The sequence below is a fragment of the Chrysemys picta genome, chromosome 9, assembly GCF_011386835.1.
Source record: "Chrysemys picta bellii isolate R12L10 chromosome 9, ASM1138683v2, whole genome shotgun sequence".
Lineage (NCBI taxonomy): Eukaryota > Metazoa > Chordata > Testudines > Emydidae > Chrysemys > Chrysemys picta.
In genome coordinates, this window is record NC_088799.1 from 35,558,373 (window position 1) to 35,582,885 (window position 24,513).

At 44.2% G+C, this 24,513-nt stretch overlaps 2 protein-coding genes across 5 annotated transcripts in view; one reads left to right on the forward strand and one right to left on the reverse strand.

Moving 5' to 3' along the window:
• Window positions 1-24,513, forward strand: part of IRS1 (insulin receptor substrate 1) — a 182,952-nt gene that overhangs the window by 147,170 nt on the left and 11,269 nt on the right. For 2 of the 4 annotated variants that reach the window (XR_010590661.1, XR_006175229.2), the window contains one exon: window positions 14,902-17,204. The exons of the other annotated variants lie outside the window; for them this stretch is intronic. The gene's annotated coding sequence lies outside the window, so the exon portion shown is untranslated. Of the gene's footprint in view, window positions 1-14,901; window positions 17,205-24,513 lie in introns of those variants that run through there. 4 annotated transcript variants of the gene reach the window in all.
• LOC135973689 (uncharacterized) lies at window positions 19,711-22,278 on the reverse strand. The gene is made up of 2 exons (XM_065558011.1): window positions 21,322-22,278; window positions 19,711-20,327 (listed from the first exon to the last, which is right to left on the reverse strand). The coding sequence occupies exons 1-2, from the start codon at window positions 21,896-21,898 to the stop codon at window positions 19,852-19,854; spliced, it is 1,053 nt and encodes a 350-aa protein (XP_065414083.1). The 5' UTR covers window positions 21,899-22,278; the 3' UTR covers window positions 19,711-19,851.

A 24,513-nucleotide genomic window follows, 5' to 3' on the forward strand; every position in this document is an offset into this window, starting at 1 on the left:
AGTTGATGTACTTTAGGTCAAGTTACCGCGAGGTCTACACTGCAGGGGGTCAACTGGAGAAATTCTCCTGTTGATTTACCTTACTCTGCTTGTCAGGGGTAGAGTACAGGGTCGACTGGAGTGTGATCTGCTGTCAATTTGGCGGGACTTCAGTAGACCTGTGGAATGATCTGAGTGTCAATCCTGGCTGTAGTGCACACATAGCCACATGTGTGAGTAGCTCATGGGCTGTGATCACAGCCTGCTCACTTCTAGTCCTCCCCCTCCCTCCTGTTCAGCACTGACTGAACCTATCGATGAGGGGATTTGTGAAAGGGCCTGGTTCTAGTCAGGGCTAATGGCACCGAAATGAAGTGATTCCCTGTATGTTACTGGCTGTGGGTTTGAATCCTGATATGGCATGTTAGCAATTAAAAAAAAAAAAAAAAAATTAGGCTGGTTGTAATGGTTGTAAGAACTTTGACTGACCATTTTTTGGTGGGAAAATGCAGCTCCATCGAAATTGAAATGCTTTGTGAAATCAAATCAATTTCGACATAATTTCATTTCAGAGGAAAAAAGGGAACAAGTATTCAGACAATATCTATTTTGATATTTTTGGAACTAAATGTTTCCATTTTCCCTTTCAAATAACTTTTCCCTTCAAATCTTTATTTTGTATTATATTTATATAATATAAAGTGTACAAAAAAAAAGTAAAAATCAAAATGTAATGTTTCAATTGAGTCAGAACTATTTTAAAAATTTTCTCATGTGGAAAATTTTGAAATCTTCAGGTTTCATCCCGAATTGGAATGCAAACAGATTTCAAAATCATCCATACAATAGGATTCCATTCTGCACACACCTCCAGAAATATATCCTCCATACTAGTGGAGGGGGTTGGACAGTATTTGGTTAACTTTAATTAAGAAGGTCAAGGCCAAGGTTAAGGGGACAATGTCAGAACCAGGACTGGAGTTCTGTTGTGTCTGGTTCTGTGGACAGTGCTCAGGCTACATTAGATCTTGCCTCTCCTGAGGATAAGGAATATTTGTTACTTTTCAAGAAAGTATGCCTGTCTGGGTGTCAAAGTCCAGATCTGAATCAGCCAGCATTGTCTCACTCTGAGCAGGAATAGAATGATTAATTGCACGATTCTGCCACCACAGCAATATACCTTACTTCACCAGTAGTCCTCCCACTGGCTTCAATGGGACTTCCCATGAAGTAAGGTACTACTCAACTGGAGTAAGGGGGTCAGAACCCAGTACTAAACGAATGGATTAAATAATAAATTAACTCTATATTTCCCTAAGGAGAAGAAAAACCACACAATTTCCTGCCTATCCAAAAAATCAATCATTGGTTGGATTGTGCCATCTTGGATTTATGCCAGAATGTTCAACACTGGCCTGGGTGGATGGGGTTTTTGTCATGAACAGGATTGGCCACTCAGGGCAATTTAGACCAGACAGTTATTGCAGGACTCTTTGGAGGCCGCAAGTGGGTTCTGGGGCAGGGACATAGCTGAGAGGCTGGCTGCTTGACGAGGATTTCCAGCAGCACTCAGAACCCCCAGGCATTCAGCTATGTGCTTCTGACTTGGTTGTGTCAATGTCACAACTAAACCAACAAGCACAAATTAAGCCATTGGCTAGAGCTTTCTTTCTTTCACTGCTGCTGAAGCTGCTCTGCTTAAATCCTTCCATGATGCATTCTGACACTGTTCTTAAAATGCGTACATCAGGAGTGGGCAAACTTTTTGGCCGCATCAGGTTTCAGAAATTGTATGGAGGTCCAGTTTAGGGAGGGGGTCGTGGCCCGGCCCCCACCCCCTATCTGCCCCTCCTACCCTATCCAACCCCCCCTGTTCCCTGACTCCCCCCCCCGGACCCCTGCCTCATCCATCCCCCCTGCTCCCTGTCCCTTAACCGCCCCCAAATCCCCGCCCCTGACTGCTCCCTGCTGCCACATCCACCCCCTCCTCTCATTCCTGATGGCCCCCCCGGGACCCCTGCCCCATCCAACCACCCCTTCTCCCTGTCCACTGACTGCCCTCCGCTGGCCCATCAAACCCCTCTTCTCATTCCTGACTGCCACCCAGGGACCCCTGTCCCCATTCAACCGCCCTGTTCCCCGCCCTCTGACTTCCCTGCCCAGGTGGTGCTATCCCGCGGCGGCCCAGGAGTGGGGGCAGCAGGCCCCAGCCCCCCCCCCCCCGCCCCCCCGTCCCGCTCGGGTCCTGCAGGGGAATGAACGGGCCTGGGCTGCCGATGCCTCTGCCCTGGGGCCGCCGCGGGATTGCACCAGCTGGGCAGCAGCCCAGACGCGACTGGCCAGGGGCGGGGCGCAGTGTGCGCGCTGCTGAGTCCCCGCAACAGGCCCGGGGGGTTCGGGGGCGCCAGAGCCGCAGCCGCCGAGCTTGGCCATCGGCTGCTTTCTCCCCCCACGGCAGTGGGAGCTGCAGCAGCTGCTGCTCCCATGTCCCGCTGCCCAGGGGGGAGAACAGCCGCCGCCTGGCCCCGCGGGCCGCCCCCCTCCTCTCCCTACCACCCAACTGAGTCCTGCCTGCACTGGGGCCAGGCCGGACTCTCACTCAACCCGGCCCCGCGCTCCCCTGCGTCTCCAGGGCCTCCCTCCAGCACTTGTGGAGGGAGGAGGAATGGTGAGCCTGGGGAAGAGGCGGGGATTCGGGGAGGGAGCCAATGGGGGACGGAGGGGCGGAGTCGGGAGGGGCAGGGGCGAGCACTTCCAGGTTCCGGAGCATTTCCTTGTTTGTCCAGTGTCCCGACCGTACATCGGTCGGGACGCAGGACAAACAAGGATATATCGGGACAGTCCCAATAAAATCGGGACGTCTGGTCACCCTACTTGTGTTTGTATGAGAAATGCATCAGTTTGGGGCAAAAGGATGCTGCAGTAGCTCCCTGGATAAAGTATATTCCTTTCCTGCAATATGTCTCCATCAGCCAAGCTAAGGAGGCAAATTTAAACCAAGAGGCAGGTTTTCTCACACCCTTCTCAGCACTTCCTTTTGTGCTGTCGTGCTTGTTTCTTTTATCTCCATGAGTTCTTCCTGTCACCTAGTGTGCCTCATAGACCCAACACAGTTTTCTGCTGAGTGCTGGGGAACCGTGGTAGCAGTGGTATTTAGCAACAAGTGAGCAGAGCAGTGGCTGGATACTGCAATCCCATATGACAAGCAGGTTAGACAAACACCTGTCAGGGATGGTCTAGATAATACTTAGTCCTGCCATGAGTGGAAGGGACAGGATTAGATGAACTCTCAAGGTCCCTTCCAGTCCCACGATTCTATGATTCTATGACAACTGCTTTCTGAGAATCCTGATGGCTGGGCTCACTGCTAGAGAGAGTCTCAAGACGTATGCATTTTTATGAAACATCGAGTACCACCCACCCTCAGCTCTGAAAATCCTTTCATTGGTCTTGGCTGCTAAAAGAGAGAGCATGGGTTTCTGTTGGACATCAATACTCTCCTTTTGAAAATTCCTCCACGCTAGTCTACACCTGGGCTGCAGAGACTCTCTTGTTTCTTCTGCAAAGCTTTTTCACCTTCCCATGAAAATACAGCCCATCCGCTGGTTCAAGGGGAACATTCATGTCTTCCTTGTACTGGCCTACAACCCAGCAATATCGGTCTGTATTCTGAAGGGGGATAACATTAGGATTCTTAGATACATGGAACCATATTTCACCCCCTCAAGTGATGTGTTTTTATCAAGCTAGTTGCTTAAGGAAACATAAAAATGCTGGAAACCAGAGATATGAGCTGCCAAAAGCCTTGGAAGCTCTTGGACCAATTTATTTATCTGACTGCAGGCTCATCCTTATCTCAAAGTGTATTGTGACTGTGTTGTCAGCCTGTCGGGTGCATGTTCGGAATAGGAGCAAATGGGGTTTACAAGGATTGTACAAATACATAAACCTGTTAAAAAATTTCAGTGGCAAGATCCAAATCTCATTTCCTAAATCAAGTAAGATATGGCAAAGATAAAGCAGGACTGCTTCTTTTCTCACTACACTCTGATCTTTGGGTGAGATGTTTAAAATGAAGTCCATTCTGCCCATCGTATACAGGGCTTCTTCAGAAAGAGTAGGTGATAAAATTCTGGTGTCTTTGCCAAGATTCTTATATCTGCATGCAATAAAGCACATTCTAATGCCTGTAAGGTTTTATAAGCCCCAGGAACTGGGTTTATCATACAGAAGAATCAACAGTTATTATTAACTGCTCACATGTTCAGCTCAGTCTGAATCCGTTTAAGCTCCCGGAAACCTCTAGTTCACACTCAGCATGCACAGAGAGATGCAAGTGTAGTCACTCCAACGTTAATGTTCCATTATTTCATTTACATAGTCACTCCTAGGCCACATGTGAGCTGCTTATTGTGAGTGCACAATGGCATCACACTAATTACGCAAGGTATATTATGTATATGTAAAGAGAAGCAGGATAGCCTTGCAATAACAGGAGTTCTGCTTTATGGCTGCCAGATTACTTCTGCCTAGTAGCAGGGGAAAGGCCTCAGAAAGGCTTAAGATGGGGGTTGTGATAAACCTAACAAGCATCTTCACCAAGGTTCCCCCCCACTCTCCCATTTTGGTTTTCTGTGCACTTGGGCATTAGGGAGCAAGCATGAAAAGAGCTTGAGACTTACTTGCACTGATGTGGAGGGAGGATCAAATCTAGTGGCTGCCCTTATTTGCATATGCATATAGCCGCTTATGCTTGTGATGGATCATAGCAATCTTCCGCTTTCTGTTACACATCACCCAAGTTATTTCAGGCTGAAGTCAGTCATTCAGCTTGCTGGGTAGTTGGCAATTTTTCTTTGATAAAGGCTAAAAAATAAAATAATTGCCTAATTATAAAATGCCATTATATGCATGAAAGGACAGAAGAAATATCTACAGAATACCATAGACCAGTGATGAAAAGCCCTGGCTTCTTCCTGATCAGCTACACTGTAAGAACCTCTCAACATGGCTAACATGTTGTCTTTCATCTAGGAGACAGGAAATCTGAGCATCTATTTTAGAAACCCTGGGCCTGATCCTGTGCCATAAAGAGCATCAACTCCTATTGTAGGACTGGTGACTTTACATTTGATGTGATAATGGTAGATGTCTCAATGTTTATCTGTTACTGGTGCTGTAGACCATACAGAAATATACGCTTACAACCAGATAATGTCACTGATGTCAATGTCTTTGCTCATTATCCATGATGTTGGCCTCACTGTTTCTTTAAAAATACTGAGGTACCTTTAAGAAGAGGGTTTAAGCTTACAAGTATGTGCACTTTGTCATGTCTTCTTATGCCTATTACCATTGAATCTGTTATGACAGGCTCATGAATAGAACAATGATATTCTGTTCGTCTGCTTCCTTTTCCAAACTCATTTTCTTTGCACTCATATTGCAGAACCACTGTACCACTCACTTCCGTTACTGTTGGGTGATATTAAAAAAACCACTGTTGGTGAAATAAGGACTCTCCCAAACTTATTTTGAACCCAGACTCGAACTTTTAAGGGATTTTAGAAAGTACAAATATTTTTTAAAAAACTATTCTCCAGGATTTGCACACTCCTTGGTTTGGGGGACAGGGAGAGAGTGGAAGTGTCAACAAAAATCCCAGGAGAAAGTTTGTAGTTTGTTCTTATTCTATTTTCAGCCCCCCCCCCCTTTTTTTTTTAAACAGACCCAAGAGATTTGGAAAAGCATCTGCACTTGTGGGTGACAATCCAAACTGAACCAAACCACTGAACCTTTTGAGGTTCACCTATTAACAGGCTCACTTAATTAGAAGTGGCACCAGCTTGCCCAACAACAGAGTTATGTCTACATTGTAGCTGGGAGTGAGCCTTCCAGCCCATGTCAATAAGCCCCACTAGTGGGAGTCTGCCTTAGCATGCCAATGGTACCTGTTTAGATGCTGCTTTGACATTGCAGGTCAAGCTGGAGTTGGGCTCTTGAGCCTGGGGAAGAAGGTGTGGATGGGGAGGGTAGGTGTCTTGAGAGCCTGAGTTCCAGTCCAAGCTGCAATGTCAAAGCCATGTCCATGATGCTGTTTTTAGCGCACTAGCGCAAGCCTCGCTAATGCAAGTCTGTCCACTTGGGCTGGGAGGCTTGCTCCCTGATGCAACATAGACATACCCTGAGTTTGGTTCCGGCTGCACTCCTGATCCAGCGTTCCCCAAAGCTCAGGGACGTTGATATTCAGCAAGTAGCAGGGATAGCGTTTGATCAGTCCAGCCCAATGCTGCATGTACTTCGTTAATAACCCATGCCCTATTTTTTAAAAAGCTGTCACTCTTACAAGGGGGAGCCAGCATGTGCCTGTGAAAGGTGTCACTCTTGCTGGGGATGGGAGTGTAGCCTACTCTAAGGTGGTGTTAAAGGTCTTCCTCTGCCCTCACCCCTGTAGGGCAGGGGTGTTGGTGCCCTTGTCTCTGGCCATTCATGCCTGTTACTGACACACAAGGAGGAGGCTGCATTGCAGGTCTGGAGGTAGAGCTGGTCAAAATAAAATTGTCCACACTTTTTAAGAAGAACAATGGCTTTGGCCAAGAATTTTGTAAAATGTTTTCATGGTAAAGTTTTTCTTTCTTTTTTTCCCCTTTCTTCTTCATCTCTCCCCCACCCCCACCCCCAAATCAAAATAATTTTTTTTTTTATTTTGCGGGGGGGGCGGGGGAAGGGAAATCATTGAGGTTTTTGTGTTTGTTTTTTTTTCCACATTGACTCTCGCTTGTTTGCCTTTTTCCACTGCAAAACTGGAGAAAAAAAATGTGGAAATCCCCTTAAAAACCTCAAAGGTTTTTCGGGGAAGGGCCTGAAAAACTAACAAAACAAAATCATTTTTCATTTCATGTTTTGATTTGTTTGGATGAAAAATTTCAAACCAAATGAAAACTTTGTTTCTTTGGAAGTGTTTTATGAAAATGGAATTCTATTGCTCAGCGAGCCCTACCCACAGACTTCCTGCCAACGTTCAGACAGGCCTGCCAACGTTCAGACATTGGTGCCTGGGGTGTCGCAGGACTGTGCATGTGCATGTTTTTTTGTCTGATTCCTCTCCTGAATTGCCTTCCCTGTGCCCCCCACTTCAGTTACTGGGGGATATAAAGGGTGCCCAAAGATCATGGAGCATGCAGTATTGCACATGTGCAAATAGAGCAGCTTTTTTAACCCCTTATGTCCATGCTACTTGCCAATAAAGATTCTTTATATAAATCCACATTAAAAGTGGCGATCTGAATTCAAGGAATTATCAGTTATTTTCTGTTTCAAATATCTCCATACCTTCTGTGACTGCTTATTTGGTCTTGAACACTTTGATTAATACAACTTAAAAATGTAAGGGGTCTTGATAATTGCACTGAGCATTAGCGTTTTATGGGTATACATGAAACCTAATGAACAAAAGGAAAGGTTACTATTTGCTGTAAACATTTTTATATATAAATGTCACATGAAAGGCTGCTGGATTAAAGAATTACACCGTATTGCTGAGTGCCTGGAAAAAATCACTTAAGCATTATGTTAGCCCTTGGCAGGATATATTGCAATATATACTGTTTGTTTAAGGAATCTACATCTCTGTTTCTGAAATGACTTTCTTAGGACTCTGTGTACAGACTCAAGTACAGGAATCTATGTATAGGCCAGTAGAAATAGTCTATCCTCCTTGTGTGTGTTTGTAAGACCATGTAAGGGCACAGAAGGCCTCTGAATGTACCTCAGCACCCCAATAACCAGCATGGCTAAAAAAAATTACTTCTCTGTAAATATTTTTTGGCCAGGAATGCAATTAGGCTGGGGGCAAGAGAGTATAGATTCACCATCCTAGTGCTCCTCTTTGGCTGCTGCTGATCACTTACCCATTTCCTCACAAAAGCTCAAAGGGAACTTGAAATTAATTCACTCAAAATTTGCATTCATGATGGCACAACCCTTAGCCAAATGCACGTAGCCTAAAAGTGAATAGTTATCTGGAGATTCCTGCAGCCCTCAACCAATACGCAATGCTTATAGATTGACAGTTGGCAGCCTTTTCTCATACCTTCTCAAGTTGTTTGGATTGTTTCATTAAGGCATGGGTTTAGCTGGAAATCCTGCATCATGGCATAACAAATACCATTGCCTTTTACAGGAGCTCTCTCCTCTAGGGCAGCAATACCACATTGGTCTTCCATGCCTCATTCTTTTTGCTTGCACTGAACAAAACAAATTAAGAACTCATTTCAAGTGTGGGAAGTATAATTCAAAGATTTCATAACTGGAAGATATTCAACAGGGTTTGAACTTTCAGGTGGAGTTAAGACAAAAGGGAGAGATCATTACCCATTAGTTCTGCACTTAATACTGTACTCACTGCTTTTGTGTGATACAGTTAAAGTTGAGAGAGATCCCTTGCATGTGACTAGAAGCAGGTTAGTGCAATGGCTTGGAGCCTGGAAATACCTCTTGGCAGAGGGGAGGCACTAATATGAAACATAAATGTCCTCTTTAAAGAACAATCCATGGCAAGGATTACCCCAAAGGTCCCTTCCTTCCCGATGTCACTGTGATTTGTAGGAATGATCAGTTACATCAGTAATAGAATACATCATTAGAGAAGCAGGATGGAGTTCAGACTTGAAATATGTTTTCAGCACTGGCTTAAGTTGAACCTCCCCTGCTGCTCATGCCATGTTGGTGGTTCCTCTGCCCTGAATTGTCTAAAGACAGTGCCTTCAGAAAAGCCAGGTTAGTGTGACAGTCTGGTGATGGGAACATAAATATCTTAAGGAATGGCAGGAGAACTGAAAAACAGGAAAGAAGGAAGACAAAAAAGGGTGAATTTAAAGAGAAAGAAATAGTGGGTGAGGGAGAGTAAAAGGTGAAAGTGAATAGAAGGGGTGATCCTTGAATGTTTAAGAAACCTTTTCCACCTGTGTGATAGTCACTTCTTACCTACATGATGGGCGTCTCATGAAGCTAGTTCTTTCTTCCAGGAAATTGCTTAAGCTATTTTAACTATTATTTTCACTCCTTGTGGTGATTTACGGAGCCACTCCTTTAAATATCTCTGCTGGATTGTATGCAACAGTATTACAAACGAATGAACCAATCGTAAATAGGCTGAATAACATGAATATCAATTGTATTCAGCAAGGCAATTCTGGCCCATGTATAATTCAGTCTATATATGGTCTATTTGTTGGTTATCAGTTCTGAAGCCCAAGATCAGCTGTCTTCAGGAGAGGGTAGCAGGACCTGTGCAAATTGAATTCAGCTGGATGAGAGGATCAGCTTCTCTTCCAGTGCCTGATCCCACTTACCTCCTAACATAATGGGAAAGCGAGAATGCAGAGCCCACTCCTTTCATGTTCCTTGGACCTGGATAAGTGCGGATCCCTTCCTTGCTCCCAAGCCCTGAAGGGTAGGGAAAGTAAGACAGAGGGAGGTGGAATAAAAAACTCTGTTGTAGCCCCACTGCTTGTCCTCCTGTAAATAGAGGCAGAGCTAAAGTTCTCTCTTCTTGGGGCTCTCTTTTCCTGGGGACTGAAGAGACACATCATGTACCTCTATCCTTGTGGTTACTCCACTCCCTTAAGCCTTCATGGAAGGGAGCGAAAAAGAGGTGTGGAGTGTGTTCACATCCCTGCACATGCTCCCAGATCTCATCCCTTGAATCCGAACCCTTCAAAAGGCCCAGGTTTCCCATCCTCCCACATCTACTTGCATCTTCTAGGGGAAGCATCTTCTAGGGGAAGACTCGGAGGTGCTGAACCCCTCATCACTACAGACGTCTTTGGGGCAGCAGTTGGCTGGTCCTCTCTCTTAGGCTCCTCAGGGGTAGTCAATTGGTCCACCCACATTGGCATGTTTTCCCCATAAACTGTCTTCAGATGAAAGAGATATTGAGTGGGATTTCTGGATTGGGGGAAATTCTGTCTGGATGATATTCATTTGGGGGGGGGGGGGCAATTAACATCTGTTCATTTAGACCCCGAATATGAAAACCTTCCATATATCAGCCTAGTCGCCCATCACTACTGTACAGTACCCATAATCTCTCTTCTCATTCACTTGGGTTTTTTCTGCCTGCTCTCTCATGCAGCAGGAATGACAGGAGTTATAACAGGGGCAGCATCCATCAGCAGCCCTTGATGAAGGACTAACTTTGTAGATATAAAAAAAAACCCACCCCAAAGAAACAAACAAACAAAAAAAGTAACAACCCCAAAGTAGCATTTAACTAGCCACTGCAGAATCATTACTACTTTTGAAATATGTTCTTATATAATCAGGAGCCAAGAGAAGAGTGGTCTGAAATCTTCAGGGAAAAAATATAAATAAGAAAGTGCAACTATTTATCAGTGAGGTCCTGTTTTACCCCACAATTTACAGCTGGGCTGGTGGGGTGCTACAGGGTCACATGACTTGCCCAAAGTCACATAATGAGTTTATGGGCTAACTGAGAAATGAGCCCATAGCCTTCCTGGTCCCTCTCCTTTGTTGTCACAACTAAACTCAAATTACCTTCAAATATTTAGAGATGTACCTTGTCAGAATGGAATTTCTGGATTTGTCCCTGGTGGGTTCCCTCACCTGCCTGACTTAATTAACACTTGGTCTTTATAGAATCCTTATTTCTGGTCACATGAAAAGCCTTCTAAGATTTTTTTTTTCCATTTAACTGAAAAGAACCGTTGAACCAGGAAGCTGGAAATATTTCTGAGATTTCCCTGTCATGGCAAGTTGTCAGGAAACCTCCAGTAATTGTTTTTACTCTTATATCAATGGCATCAACTCAGATCCATCAATATTACTGTCCTACCATTTTTTTACCTTTCAACAAGATTGCCAGTAGCAACATCTCATTTGCCTGCTGCAAAGGGAAGCATAAGAAAACTGATTAGCCTTTGTGTGTAATTTCATTGACGTACAAATAACGCAACCAGTTAGAATTCTAAATCCAAATGACTCTCATTATTGACTATTGGGCTTCAGCTCTTTTGATTATACAAATTATCTGAACATAGAGATACTGTGTGGAAAGAGTCAGAGGAAATTATACTTTAAAGAATAACTAAGTTACTGGCATAGGCACTGATCTTGAAAAAACACACGTGCGTAAGTGCTGACATGAGTAGTCCTGCTGAAGACAAAGTTACATTTGTGTGTTTGCTGAATCAGGACCACAGTACTCTTGGTGTATAGCCTATGTCTTGAGATAATTGGCTTTTCATCATCCCCACTGTATTCTGTTAGGTTTTTTGGGGGGTAGTGGTGTTATTTTATATATCTTCTTATTTGAAAAATATAATAAACTTTCTTGATAAGACATGTATAATGCATGCTACATTCAGAAGTTTTAGAGAGGTTTGGTATACTGTATCAATGTGGTGTGTGTGTGTGTGAGACACCATAAGAAATCGGGGGGTCAAATTCAGATCTGGTGGAAGCAAGTGTAATTTGGTTGAAATCGGGGACAATTTCAGACATGATGTAACAGTGGAGCCACCCACTGTGTTTTTAAGAAGACAAGAGATGGAAAAGAATTGAATATATGTGGGGGGGGGGTTTATGGAGTAGGTAATATACCAAGATTATGGTATCAGTTGTAAGTGGTAACTGAAAACTGAAGGGGTTTGGGAAATTCTTACGTTCCAGAATCAACTCTCAAAAGAGTGTCCACTAAATGTTCATTAGTGACACATCCTAAAGCTGAACTTATTCAGCTCTGGTTTCTGCAAGTAGAAGCACTAGAGACTTGTTTCTCTAATCTTTTTTGTTTTTAAGATAAGAACAAGTTATAGTAACAGGTGATGATGCTCAAAAGGTTCAGCGATATGGTCCGTATAATCCCTGAAAATCCAGAGAATTCCTGGAGTTTTCCTTTCCTTTTCCCCAGCCAGACTTCCTGACCTGATTACAAACCCTGCTGGTTTCCCACTTTGGAAAAGGGCCTGATATGGACCAGCTGCCTCTGTTCTTCTGCATTGTTTGAAGAGACTTGGCACATCTTCCATCTTGGCTACCAACTTCATAACTTGCTTGCTCTTGAACTTCCCTAATATTAGATAGATGCAAAATGTATTTCATGCCTCTGACCCTGGAGGAAGGCTATGAGTATGCAAGATTTGAGACAGCAGTCAGCCCAAAAGAGAATGTCAGGTCTGTTAAGACACAGAAGTAGACTTTGCAGGATATAAGCAAATGTAAGAAGGGCCATTGGGAACAGATTGGGTGAGGTGAAGATATGCCAGGTTGATCTGAGTCTTCAAAAAGGTTTGGTTCTGTTCAATCTTTGTGAGAAAAGTCAGGGTCAAGATACTTCTGTCAATGTACTAATATCTAATATAGTAATGTGACTTTTGGGGGAACCTAAATATATCCTTTTGTGGGTCTTGATAAGCCTCTTTCTGAGACACATTCCCTTCTTAGCACTTCCAGATCTTTTTGATTGTGTCAGACCAAGAGATTAGAACACCACGGCAACAATAGTGTACATAATTCAACAATGCAGCGAGCCACTGTAATGGAAAATTTGGATTTCTAGCATATTCTGAGGATAGGGCAGTACAATGCCAGTTGAGAAGGTACCTGTATAGACTCTTCCAATCCATGCCAATTCATGCACAGGACCAAAGGAAAGTGTATAAAAATATTGAAGAGTGAATGTGTTCCAGAAGACAACAAGGAGTCCTTGTGGCACCTTAGAGTCTAAAAAATGTATTTGGGCATAAGCTTTCATGGGCTATAACACTTCATCAGAAAGTTAATCTCTAAGATGCCACAAGGACTCCTTGTTATTTTTACTGATACAGACTAACACAGCTACCCCTCTGAAACCTTCCAGAAGACACTTTCCTTAGCAAATATCATGAATTTCTGTTACAAACTTGCTTTAATATTTACTTGCTTTAAACATCTATTTGATACCGAGCTGTAGTTGCTAATTTAAACCCATTGACATCTTGTGCAACCTATTTGACAGAAAACAGTTTGTAATAACAGAACAGGGCACGATTGTCTGAAGTGAAGTCTTTTTCAACTTGAAGGAAAATTTGATAACTCCACATTCTTTTCAGTGTGATATGTGATAAATCCATGATAACACCAGGAGAATGCTGGGGTATGTGTATATATGTATGTGTGTGTGTATATATATAAAGTCATCTTTAACACTGATGTCACTGATGAAGTGTAATTTAGGACAGCTGTTGTGGTTTGTAACATTGTGCTCTGTCTTTCATTGTTTATTTGTGCCACCCTGATAGCTGAGTGATGGCAGTAAATGGGACTGAAGAGGATAAGGTTACAGGAAAGAGGTGATATGAGATACTCGTATACCTGAAATCAATTGGAGCAGGTCAAATGTACAGTATTCTATAAAGAGAAATAAGGCTATTCCTGTTTGTTAGCTGTTACTTTCATAGTGGAGCGAAGGAAAAGATAGCGCCCCTTCAGTCCCGTTACAGTATGGAAGAGGTCCATTGTTCGTCTAAGCTCTAATAATTGTTTATTCAAGCTGACATGGGAATAAGGGAATAAGGACATAAAAGGAATGGCTGGAAAGGAAGAAGCCACTTGACCTAAAAATCCTGTCCCCCTTTAAGTTTATCTTAGCCCCAGTTCTCTGCTTTGTCATGATATCCTTTAATCCCTTCTCTCTCCATAAAAGTGCCAAGATGTCTCTACAACCCACTTATACTACAGTACTTGTTTCCATGGTCTTATTTGGCAATTAATTCCGTACGTTTATTACTCTGACCTTGAGTGAAATAGTTTTGTTCTGTATACACTTATTTTTTTAGTTATTTTTTAATGTGACTCCTGACTTTTGAACCCCTCATTAAACTGCTGTGAGCAGTTTAAATGCGTACACTTTATCAAATCCCTTTGTAATCTTTGAGTCCTGTTACTGGGTCATTTCAAAGTCATCATTTCTTCGGAGGCAGTAGATTATTCAGAATTTCTTCATAACAAATATTCTCTTGGAAGCATGATAAAACCTGGGATCATCCGTTTGCCCTATACAAGAAGGGTCTGATTCTGCCATTCTTGTTCATATTAAGTAGTACTTTACTTCATAAGTAATGGGACCATTTGTGGAATAATGTACAACTCAGTGTGTGTATAACGGGAGGAGATCTGGGCTTATAATAATCAGGATGGTCATGTATTCTTTTCTCTCCAGGACAAGAATATCCAAACACATAGGCTCTGTTCTGATCTAATTTACAGCAGTATAAATCAGGAGCAACTCGACTGTCTTCAGTATATTGTGTGAATGAAAAACCCAATGTAACTGTGGTCAGGATAAGGGTCTGATATTCTGATGTCTAATCATTCTATTCTGAAGTATTTATAGTCTTTTTAATATGTATCTTGTTTTCCTTTTTGAAGTATTTTTCAATTAATAAATTTTATAAAATATCCATGAATAAAAATAAATAGCAGATACTAAATATCCAGTTACTGCACATAGAAATAGTACAATGGATTTACCTTCTATTCTCTTTCAGGCATTCCACTGTATAGTTATAGCAGGTAATAAGACACTAAAGAGTGATTTCCTCCACCCTCCCCCATTACTGCATCCATTTACTAGACTGACTTCTTCAAGTACTTCTGTAAAATAAACTCTCCGTTCAGATCCATTTAATATCTCCAACCATTAGTCTAACAAAATGCATCTATTTCAGTGAAGATTGAGTTGGCGTAAGAGCATAATTGAGGGTGCAAAATGGACACGGATGGTTTCCCAGCTGGAACAGTTTTGAAGTTAGTGCAAAAGCTGATAATAATCTCCTAATGTGCATCGCCAGCCAAAAAAAAGAGAAGAAAAGGGCTTACACCACTGAAGTGGTATTTACTATTTTTTATTTCCTTTCTTAGCTTACTATCAGCCATGGGAATTTACAAGCATTCCAAAGAGGCTGAGGAAATCCAGGAAACCACAATGACAGCTCTACTTGAAAAAGACCATTATATGATAGTGACTTGAGAGAGAAAATACAGCATATTTTACCTCCTTCATGAAAGATTAGAAATATCACTTATATTAAACTGTTTGGTTTAATAAATGATTTGGTTTTAATTAGAGCTGGCCAGGAATTTTTTGATAGAATGTTTTTTGTTGGAAAATGACAGTTTGTTGAAACCAAAACTTTGTGCAGGAATGTAGCAGGTTCAACAACGTTTTCAAGAGAGGTTTCTGAGGTACAAGATGGAATATGTAGTCCCAGAGGGAGGGAGACAGACAGACAGATACCAGAACAGCTGGGACTTGGGAGGCCTGTGTTCAAGACCTTGATCCAAATCAACTACAGTGGGGATTCAAACCTGGGTCTTACACATTGCAGGTGAGTTTCCTAATACAAGGCTATTCTGGGGCCCCTCTCTGTGTGGGGGGGAAACTTCAGAAGGTCTGTTTTGTTCCAAAGTGCAACAGAAAATTTTTTGAAATCTTAAAAATTTTTGTGGGACAGGAGAACCATTTCCCTACTAGCTCTAGTTATAATGCCTTGTGGGGAGACATTTGTTTGCATCAACTGGGATTTTCCATATAAAGGTCATAGTGATTGACTTCTTGGAGATATGGCTACGTTCTTACTTATGTCTTGCTGTATCATGTGCAAACTTTTTTTGAAATGTACCATTTGTTCTCTTTAAGTAATTTACACATTATAGGCAAGAAGCCTCCTCAGAGAAATTACTGGTTATTTTCCCATCCATATGTTTAACAATGAGCTTGGTGTGATGCTGTGTATAAGAAAGATGATCATTTGTATCATTGTTTCTACCACTGTTATACAATTGCAACAAATCTTGTATAAACGTATGTCATGTAAGGTGTCAATGGAAAAGTTCGGATTTACGAAGTATGATTATTCTGTTTATATGCATGTATCATCTTTGTATGTGAAGTTATGAATATTGGCTATGGACTTGTGTCTTAAACGTGTGTTGTATTCCTGGGTGACACCCCTCAGCAGAATTTACATCAGGGCTAGACAGCGATGTGTTGATGGCCCATCAAGGACACTCCACTCTCAGAATGGGTCATTGAAGAAACTCATGCTGCCCAGTAGGTCTTTCTGCAGATGCCTCAGACAGCGAGGAGCCAATGGCCATCCCCTGTGATTCAGCAAAACATGTAGGGGTATGTGATATGCTCATGTGATCCTGGACTCCATCTTGGCCAGAAACTTTCCACAGACAGGGGCTGTGGGTTTTGTTTGGAACAGTAAATTTCCATGCACATGACAGAGGGTATAAAAAGACGCCCGAGACACCTCCACATTGCCTCTTTCCTGCTCTAATTCTCTGCATTGTGGATTTACAACTAAAAGGAGTACCTTGAACTATGGACTGAGCACCTTCCAATCTTTTGGAACTTGCCAGAGAGACTTTAAAAGCCAGCAGTCTATTTCACCACTGCGACATTAAATCATTTGTATGTATGTGATCTATTAACCTTTTATAACTCTCTTCTTTTCTTTTATTATTTAATCTTTAGTTAGTTTACTAAGGATTGTCTGACATTGTGATATTTGGGTAAAGTCTGAGATTCATATTGACAGAAAGAATCTCGCTTATGGTGAAATGGGTTTTCAATAACCTCTCACTATATTAGATTGGGTTGCCTGGATGGGAGCCAAGGGCTGGAATGCCTAAAGGGGAATGTGTTTGGCTTCTGGTTAACCAGTGTGGTACTGCAGATGCTCTTTTGTTACTGATTTGGTGAATCTAATTATAAAGTAAACCACCAGATTTGGGGATTGTCTGCCCGGAGTGCGGCATTATCAGTGTGGTCTATCACAGGCACCCAGTCACACCTGGTGTAAGAGCTTGGGCTGGATAAGCAACCAAACATTCTGATTTTTTTTTTTAAATCCTTGTCAGATCTGGACATTTCTCCCTCTGTATTGGACAGAAATACAATAGAAAAAAAGCCTCTCTTGAAGTATCTTGGTTGCTTTCAGCAAGAACCAGAAAGTCCAGAGGCACACAAAAATGATGTAAAAAAGGTTAAGCAAATCTTTGCAGATCTTAAACCTACCAACCGAATCAAACATCCCACCAACAACAAATCACCACCACCACAAATTTGGTTTGAGTTTTTGGGGTAAAGGTTTGGCTCTTTCTTTTAAGAGTTTAAAATTTATTGTTCCAATTTTTGAAATAAATTTCTTTTGTGAGAAGTTAATGTTTCCTTTTGTAGGGTGAGTTTAGATCGGAAACCTCAAGGTCACCGCTCAGATAATTTTGAGGAAACGTATAGCTGGTATTTTCCAAGCTGCATAGGTGGATTTATCCCCACAACTTCCATCAGTTTGAGTGGGAACATCCAGGTAAATTCACGTTGTCAGGTTTGAAAACCTCAGTGTTCTCTGCCTATAACATCCATAGTACTTGTCTCCATACCAGTCACTAAGGCCTTGTTTACACTACGAGAGTAGTTCGATTTTACTTGCATCGAATTTTTGGAATCGATATTGCAAAGTCGAACGTGTGTGTCCACACTAAGGACAGTAATTCGACTTTGTGAGTCCACACTAACGGTGAAAGCGTCGACATTCGAAGCGGTGCACTGTGGTCAGCTATCCCACAGTTCCCGCAGTCCCCTCTGCCCATTGGAATTCTGGGTGTAGCCACAAAAGCCTTCTGGGTAACAAAATGTGTCCAGGGTGCTTTTGGGTAACTGTCGTCATCCGTCCATCACTCCCGCCCTCCCTCCCTGAAAGCGCCGGCGGGAAATCAGTTCGCGCACTTTTCCAGTCATTGACAGCACGGGCGCCACAGCACTGCGAGCATGGAGCACGCTGTGACCATCGCTGCAGTTGTGGCCGCTCTCAACGCCTCGCAGCTTATCATACAGCTTTCCCTGAGGCAGATGCAGAAAAGTCAGGCGAGGAGGCTACGGCACCGCGGTGATGGCCTGAAGTCTGAGAGTAGCACAGACCTCTCAGAAAGCACGGGACCCAGCGCCGAGGACATCACGGTGGCAATGGGTCATGTTGATGCCGTGGAACGGCAATTCTGGGCACGGGAAACAAGCACTGAGTGGTGGGACCGCATAGTGCTGCAGGTCTGGGATGAATCCCAGTGGCTGCGAAACTTTCGCATGCGGAAGGGAACTTTCCTGGAACTTTGTGAGTTGCTGTCCCCTGCCCTGAAGCGCAATGACACCCGGTTGCGAGCTGCACTGACTGTCCAGAAGCGAGTGGCCATAGCCCTCTGGAAGCTTGCAACGCCAGACAGCTACCGGTCAGTCTCGAACCAGTTTGGGGTGGGCAAATCTACCGTGGGGGTTGTTGTGATGCAAGTAGTGAAGGCAATCGTTGATGTACTACTGTCAAAGGTAGTGACCCTGGGAAACGTGGAGGTGATCATAGATGGCTTCGCAGCGATGGGATTCCCAAACTGCGGTGGGGCCATAGATGGAACTCACATCCCTATCCTGGCACCGGACCACCAGGCCACCCAATACATTAACCGAAAGGGCTACTTTTCCATGGTGCTGCAAGCACTGGTGGACCACAGGGGACGTTTTACCAACATCTACGTGGGATGGCCGGGCAAGGTTCATGACGCTCATGTTTTCAGGAACTCTGGTCTGTTTAGACGGCTGCAGCAAGGTATTTACTTCCCGGACCACAAAATAACTGTTGGGGATGTGGAGATGCCTATAGTCATCCTCGGGGACCCAGCCTACCCGCTAATGCCCTGGCTCATGAAGCCCTATACTGGCGCCCTGGACACTGAAAAAGAACTCTTCAACTACCGGCTGAGCAAGTGCAGAATGGTGGTGGAGTGTGCTTTTGGCCATCTCAAGGGGAGATGGAGAAGCTTACTGACTCGCTGTGATCTCAGCGAAACCAATATCCCCATTGTTATAGCAGCTTGCTGTGTGCTCCACAATCTCTGTGAGAGCAAGGGGGAGACCTTTATGGCGGGGTGGGAGGTTGAGGAAAATAGCCTGGCTGCTGATTACGCACAGCCAGACAGCCGGGCGATTAGAAGAGACCAGCGGGAAGCGCTGTGCATCCGGGAGGCTTTGAAAGCTAAGTTCCTCAGTGAGCAGGGTAACCTGTGACTTTAAAGTTTGTGTACAGAGAAGCTGAACCTGCCCCCGTTTCTTTACCCAGTTAATGTTGACTATCCTATCCAGTTACATACCCCCTTCACCCCCCTTCCAACACACGTTTCGAAATAAAAATAGTTCTACTTTGTTAATGCACAGCGTTTTCTTTAATACTGTTTTCGCAGGAATTTTTTAAAACGGACGCAGACTGTGGTGCGGAGCGGGTGTAGTGTAGTGACGCGAATGAAGCTTCTAAACTCAAGGATTGACAGGCTCCGCTGCGGTGGGATGGTTGTTTCAACGGAGCCTGTCACCCCTCCTGATCGGGACTGTGTGTATGGGGGGGCTATGTGACTTTGTGGCAGGGGGAGGACGGTTACAGATCCCCTGCTGCGTGGCTCTGTGATCCTGCATAAGGACCGCCGCTTAAGATCTGTAACTGCCCTCCCCCGCCACAAAGTCACAGAGCAACCTACCCCCCACCACATAACATGAAAACCACCTCCCAGACTAACCAGGGTAACTAGTCACTGCATCACTGCACTGTGTATGTGCCCTGCTGCTGTACCTGCCCCCGCTATGTACCCTGCCAAAGGTGACTGTCCTGTCCAATTACCAACCCCCTTTCCCCTCCTCCTCCAAAAGAACATGATTGAAACAGTAGTTAACAGAAACGTATTTTTTATTATCAACTACACATGGAACTGGGAGGTGAAACTTGGACGGGGGCTTGTGTCAGGCGGGAAGGAAAGAACTTTTCAAATTTTGGGGAATGAGAGCCTTCTGCTACTAGAGCTCTCTGCAGGGGTGGAGTGAGAGTTAGCACGGACTCTGCCGCCTCTCCTTCTTTGCACTTTGGGTGAGGTGGGTATGGGACTTGGTGGCGGGGGAGGGCGGTTAGAGAGAGACTGCAGCGGGGCTCTGTCCTCCTGCCTCGGTTCCTGCAGAACATCCACAAGGCGCCGGAGCGTGTCTGTTTGCTCCCTCAGTAGTCCAAGCAGCGTTTGAGTCGCCTGCTGGTCTTCCTGCCGCCACCTCTCCTCCCGATCCATGTTTGCTTGGTGCATTTGGGTCAAGTTCTCCTGCCACTGGGTCTGCTGTGCTGCCTGGGCTCGGGAACAGGCCATAAGCTCCGAGAACATGTCCTCCCGTGTCCTCTTCTTCCTACGCCTAATCTGCGCTAGCCTCTGGGAGTGTGATGCCAGGCTAGGTTGTGAGACAGTCGCAGATGGGGCTGTGGAAATGGGAAAAAGGGAGTGAATTCCTCAGAAAGATAAATGTAGTTGTGAACAAAGAACATAGTCTTTCTCTGTGAACAAGACCATGCACAGCACCTATCACATGCGCACTCAGCACAAGGTCGAATTCTCGGCCTTCGCATTCAGTGCCTGGGGTCTTGCACAGCACATTTGAGAAGCGGGGCAGCACAACGGAATTTCTGTTGCAGGCAGACATGGTAAGCCGTAGACTTGTGGCAGTTTAAAACTTTTATATTACCACTGGCCTCATTTCACATTTAAAGCAATGTCAGTCCCTGCTGCCAGCAATCCGGCAAGCGGGAACTCTGCCCCTGTCCCACCCCCTCGCGGCTGTCCCCGGGAACGATCTCTTTCGGCTGCCCCTCTCCCGCCTCCACCGCGTGGCTGCAAACCAGCGGTTACAGTTCTGTAAAGGAACGGGCAAGCAGTCCCAACACTAACATTCCCCTACCTAATTCAAAGCAGGTCACCATGAGCGACATCACCCTGATGAGGATCTCTGAGAGCGAGAGAGAGAGAATGCTCTGGGAAAGCCTCCAAAGACCAGGGCCGTATGCCGCCCTGCTGTGCAGAGCAATGATTCCCGAGTACTTGATAGTCTCGTGGCGCGGCAACGTGTCGTACTTCGGAGGACCCAATAAGGCCGCTCTCCCCAGGAACCTCATGCAACGGCTTTCCAATTACCTCCAGGAGAGCTTCATCAAGATGTCCCAGGAGGATTACTGCTCTGTCCCCAGACATATAGACCGCATTTTACTGTAGCTGCAGTAGCAGGGACTAAACAGTAGAGCGGCTTGGGCAGGACAATCACGGAAAACCGGACATTGCTAGATTTTTTTTCAAAACTTACACTGCCCATGACTGAACCGTTAAGCGCCTAGGGCAAAGTAATCATGAACAACCCATTCTTTTAATTGTTAATATTCCTGTTCTGTTAAAAATAAATGTTTAGATGTTTACAACACTTACTGGCTGATCCTTCCCCAGATTCTGTGTCCGGGGTAACGGCTGGGGACGCTTGGTAGGGGATCTCTGTAAGGGTGATGAAGAGATCCTGGCTGTCGGGGAAATCAGCGTTGTGAGCGCTGCCGACTGCCTCGCCCTCCTCATCTCCTTCCTCATCTTCCCCGTCCCCTAACATGTCCGAGGAACCGGCCGTGGACACTATCCCATCCTCAGAGTCCACGGTCACTGGTGGGGTAGTGGTGGCGGCCGCACCGAGGATGGAATGCAGTGCCTCGTAGAAACGGGATGTCTGGGGATGGGATCCGGAGCGTCCGTTTGCCTCTTTGGTCTTCTGGTAGCCTTGTCTCAGCTCCTTGATTTTCACGCGGCACTGCGTTGCATCCCGGCTGTATCCTCTCTCTGACATGTCTTTAGAGATCTTCTCATAGATCTTTGCATTCCGTTTCTTGGAGCGCAGCTCAGAAAGCACGGACTCATCGCCCCACACAGCGATGAGATCCAAGACTTCTCGATCAGTCCATGCTGGGGCCCTCTTTCTATTCACAGACTGCACGGCCATCACTGCTGGAGAGCTCTGCATCGTTGCCAGTGCTGCTGTGATCGCCACGATGTCCAGACAGGAAATGAGATTCAAACTGGCCAGACAGGAAAAGGAATTCAAATTCAAATTTTCCCGGGGCTTTTCCTGTGTGGCTGGTCAGAGCATCCGAGCTCGTACTGCTGTCCAGAGCGTCAACAGAGTGGTGCACTGTGGGATAGCTCCCGGAGCTATTAGCGTCGATTTCCATCCACACCTAGCCTAATTCGACATGGCCATGTCGAATTTAGCGCTACTCCCCTCGTCGGGGAGGAGTACAGAAGTCGAATTAAAGAGACCTCTATGTCGAACTAAATAGCATCGCAGTGTGGACGGGTGCAGGGTTAATTCGATGTAACGGCGCTAACTTCGACATAAACGCCTAGTGTAGACCAGGCCTAACTGAGGAATTTTCAACAAGTTGATTAAGTAGTGGTTCTACTCTGAAACATTGTTAAGATAAAAGATGCCTCCACCCAATGGATCTGCTTTTTGTATGTATCTACTTCTTGATATTAGTGACAAAGAGGTGTTAGTTCTTCATTAATCCCATTTAACACTTTAAATGGGAAAGGAATCTGTATTCTATTCTGTTTTGTGAATCTTCAACAGAATTGTTTGCTAAGTTCCAATCAGTCACACATGCACAGCCTTGAGGTTGCACAGGTGTTACCGAGGGCATACCTTAAAGATGCACAGATATAACTGCTGTTGTGATTTTCCCTACAAAACCTTCATTACTAGTTATGATACATGAGGAGGAAAGAGCCATCTTGATTCTCAGGTCCCTGGATGTTTCCAAGGCTAGCAAAAGGAGGCTTAGGGCATTTGATATGGAAATCAATTTGAGACCATAAATGTGGAACCCCATGTGTAACATTATTGGGCTTCACCAGACTCCAGTACTGTTGTAGGTGGTGTAAGTGGCTCTTCGTAGCTGAATGCATAGCCAGTTAGACTGTGGGGAAAATGACTTTTGCCATTGATACTGTAGTTGCTTTTAGGTGCTTTGTCTTAGCTTGAATCTTTCTACTTTACTCTCTCTCTCACTCATTGGGCTATTTCTTAAGCATGGAGCTGCTGCCCCAGAAGCAAACAAAATATTACATGGTGCCAAAGCATTATGCAATGATGCCATGTTACAGGATCATTTTTCAGAGCAGAGCTGTACCTTAAGCAAGATTTTGGTCCAAATAAGTTGACATGGGCTGGCTTGAATCAAATTGCATGCTGTTTTTTTCCTGTGTTGCTTGCTAAATTCCACATTCATCCCCAAATGCTGTTAATCTAAGTGGGCTGTGTTGTTTAGTATAATACAGTACTTTTTCTCTCCCTTTTTAAAAACTATTGTGTTTGATTTGCCAGGCTACCATCCTCAGGAATCTTACATCTCACTAGAGAATGCCCACAGTTAGCAACTGATTTTGATACTTTCCATCTTCATTTCTTTTAAACTGATGGAGTTACCTGGACCTGGACCTTTGCCTGCCCTGAAATCTGCAGTTTTTAAATAATGCTACCCAGAGTGACCGTCCCTGTTTAATTTCTTCATTTTGTGGGCATTTGGCAATGAGTGATTTTTCTAGTTTTGCTCCAGGGAACCTGTCCCAGAACAAAATGTTATGCAGGTACAACTGTAAACAAAACTGAAATGGCTAGGCCATGCAGTAGCAATTCAGGATCATTTGCCATCCTCTTGTAATTCAGGAAAGTGTCAGCTAAGGTCAGGACTCTTCTGGGAAAATTAGACGGATGGTAAATGTATTACCAGCCGACTATCAAACTCCACATACCATGAAATATCCCTGACTTAGGCAACCCTTCCCTTCCTGTAATGACAGAAGGAAAGCAACTGTTTAAGAAATCTGTCACTTTCTTATCCTGTCTCCAATTCCCCAATACCAATTTTAGTGAACCAAGTTTCTCCATTACATTCTGTGTGTTTGTGGGCATATTTGTAAAGCTCTTTATTAATAGATGAAATATTATCTGCAATTTAACATTTGGTGCTTCCCCAACCCCCGCGGGGGAATAAGGGGGTACAATTATTTAATGATCTTTTAAACATTATTTTCGTAACACTGCTCCACTTCTTATCAGATTTTTGGCCAGTTTCTGTTCTCTGTTACACTGATATAAACCAGAACTAGTATCCCTGACTTATTTTTTGGCTGCTTGTTGTATGTTTCACGAGGACGTGGAGAATCAAAGCCTTTGCACCAATGGAACTGTTCATGGAAAGAAAGATTTCAGGATAGGGTCCATAAATGGCCTGGTGTACCCAGAGAAACTTCTGTCCATCTACAGCATCTCCAAGATGCTTCTTATCTTGGCAGCTAAGAGCTGACTTGAATTGAATTGGACTTGATGACTTGAACTTGAGTTTGAGGTAAAGATTTTTGAGTTTCTGATTTTTGATGCTGGTCTTCAGTGGGACTAAGCACCCACATCCCCTATTGATTTTGATGGAAAGTGATGCTGCTCGGCACCTTTTAGGGTTAGGCCCTTTGTCTGTTTCTTATTTTATTTTACTGTTTCTGTAAATAATCCGGTATAAAACTATACACTTCTGGTCAGGGCCTTCTTTCTTCTCTCATATATTTCATATGTTCATGTAT

Excerpts from the sequence above, each read along its gene's own strand:
- LOC135973689 (XM_065558011.1), bottom strand. The coding sequence starts at position 21,898 with ATGCAGAGCTCTCCAGCAGTGATGGCCGTGCAGTCTGTGAATAGAAAG. Across the intron at positions 20,328-21,321 it reads ATCTGGGGAAGGATCAGCCA|CCCCATCTGCGACTGTCTCA; the intron begins GTAAGTGTTGTA and ends CCATTTCCACAG.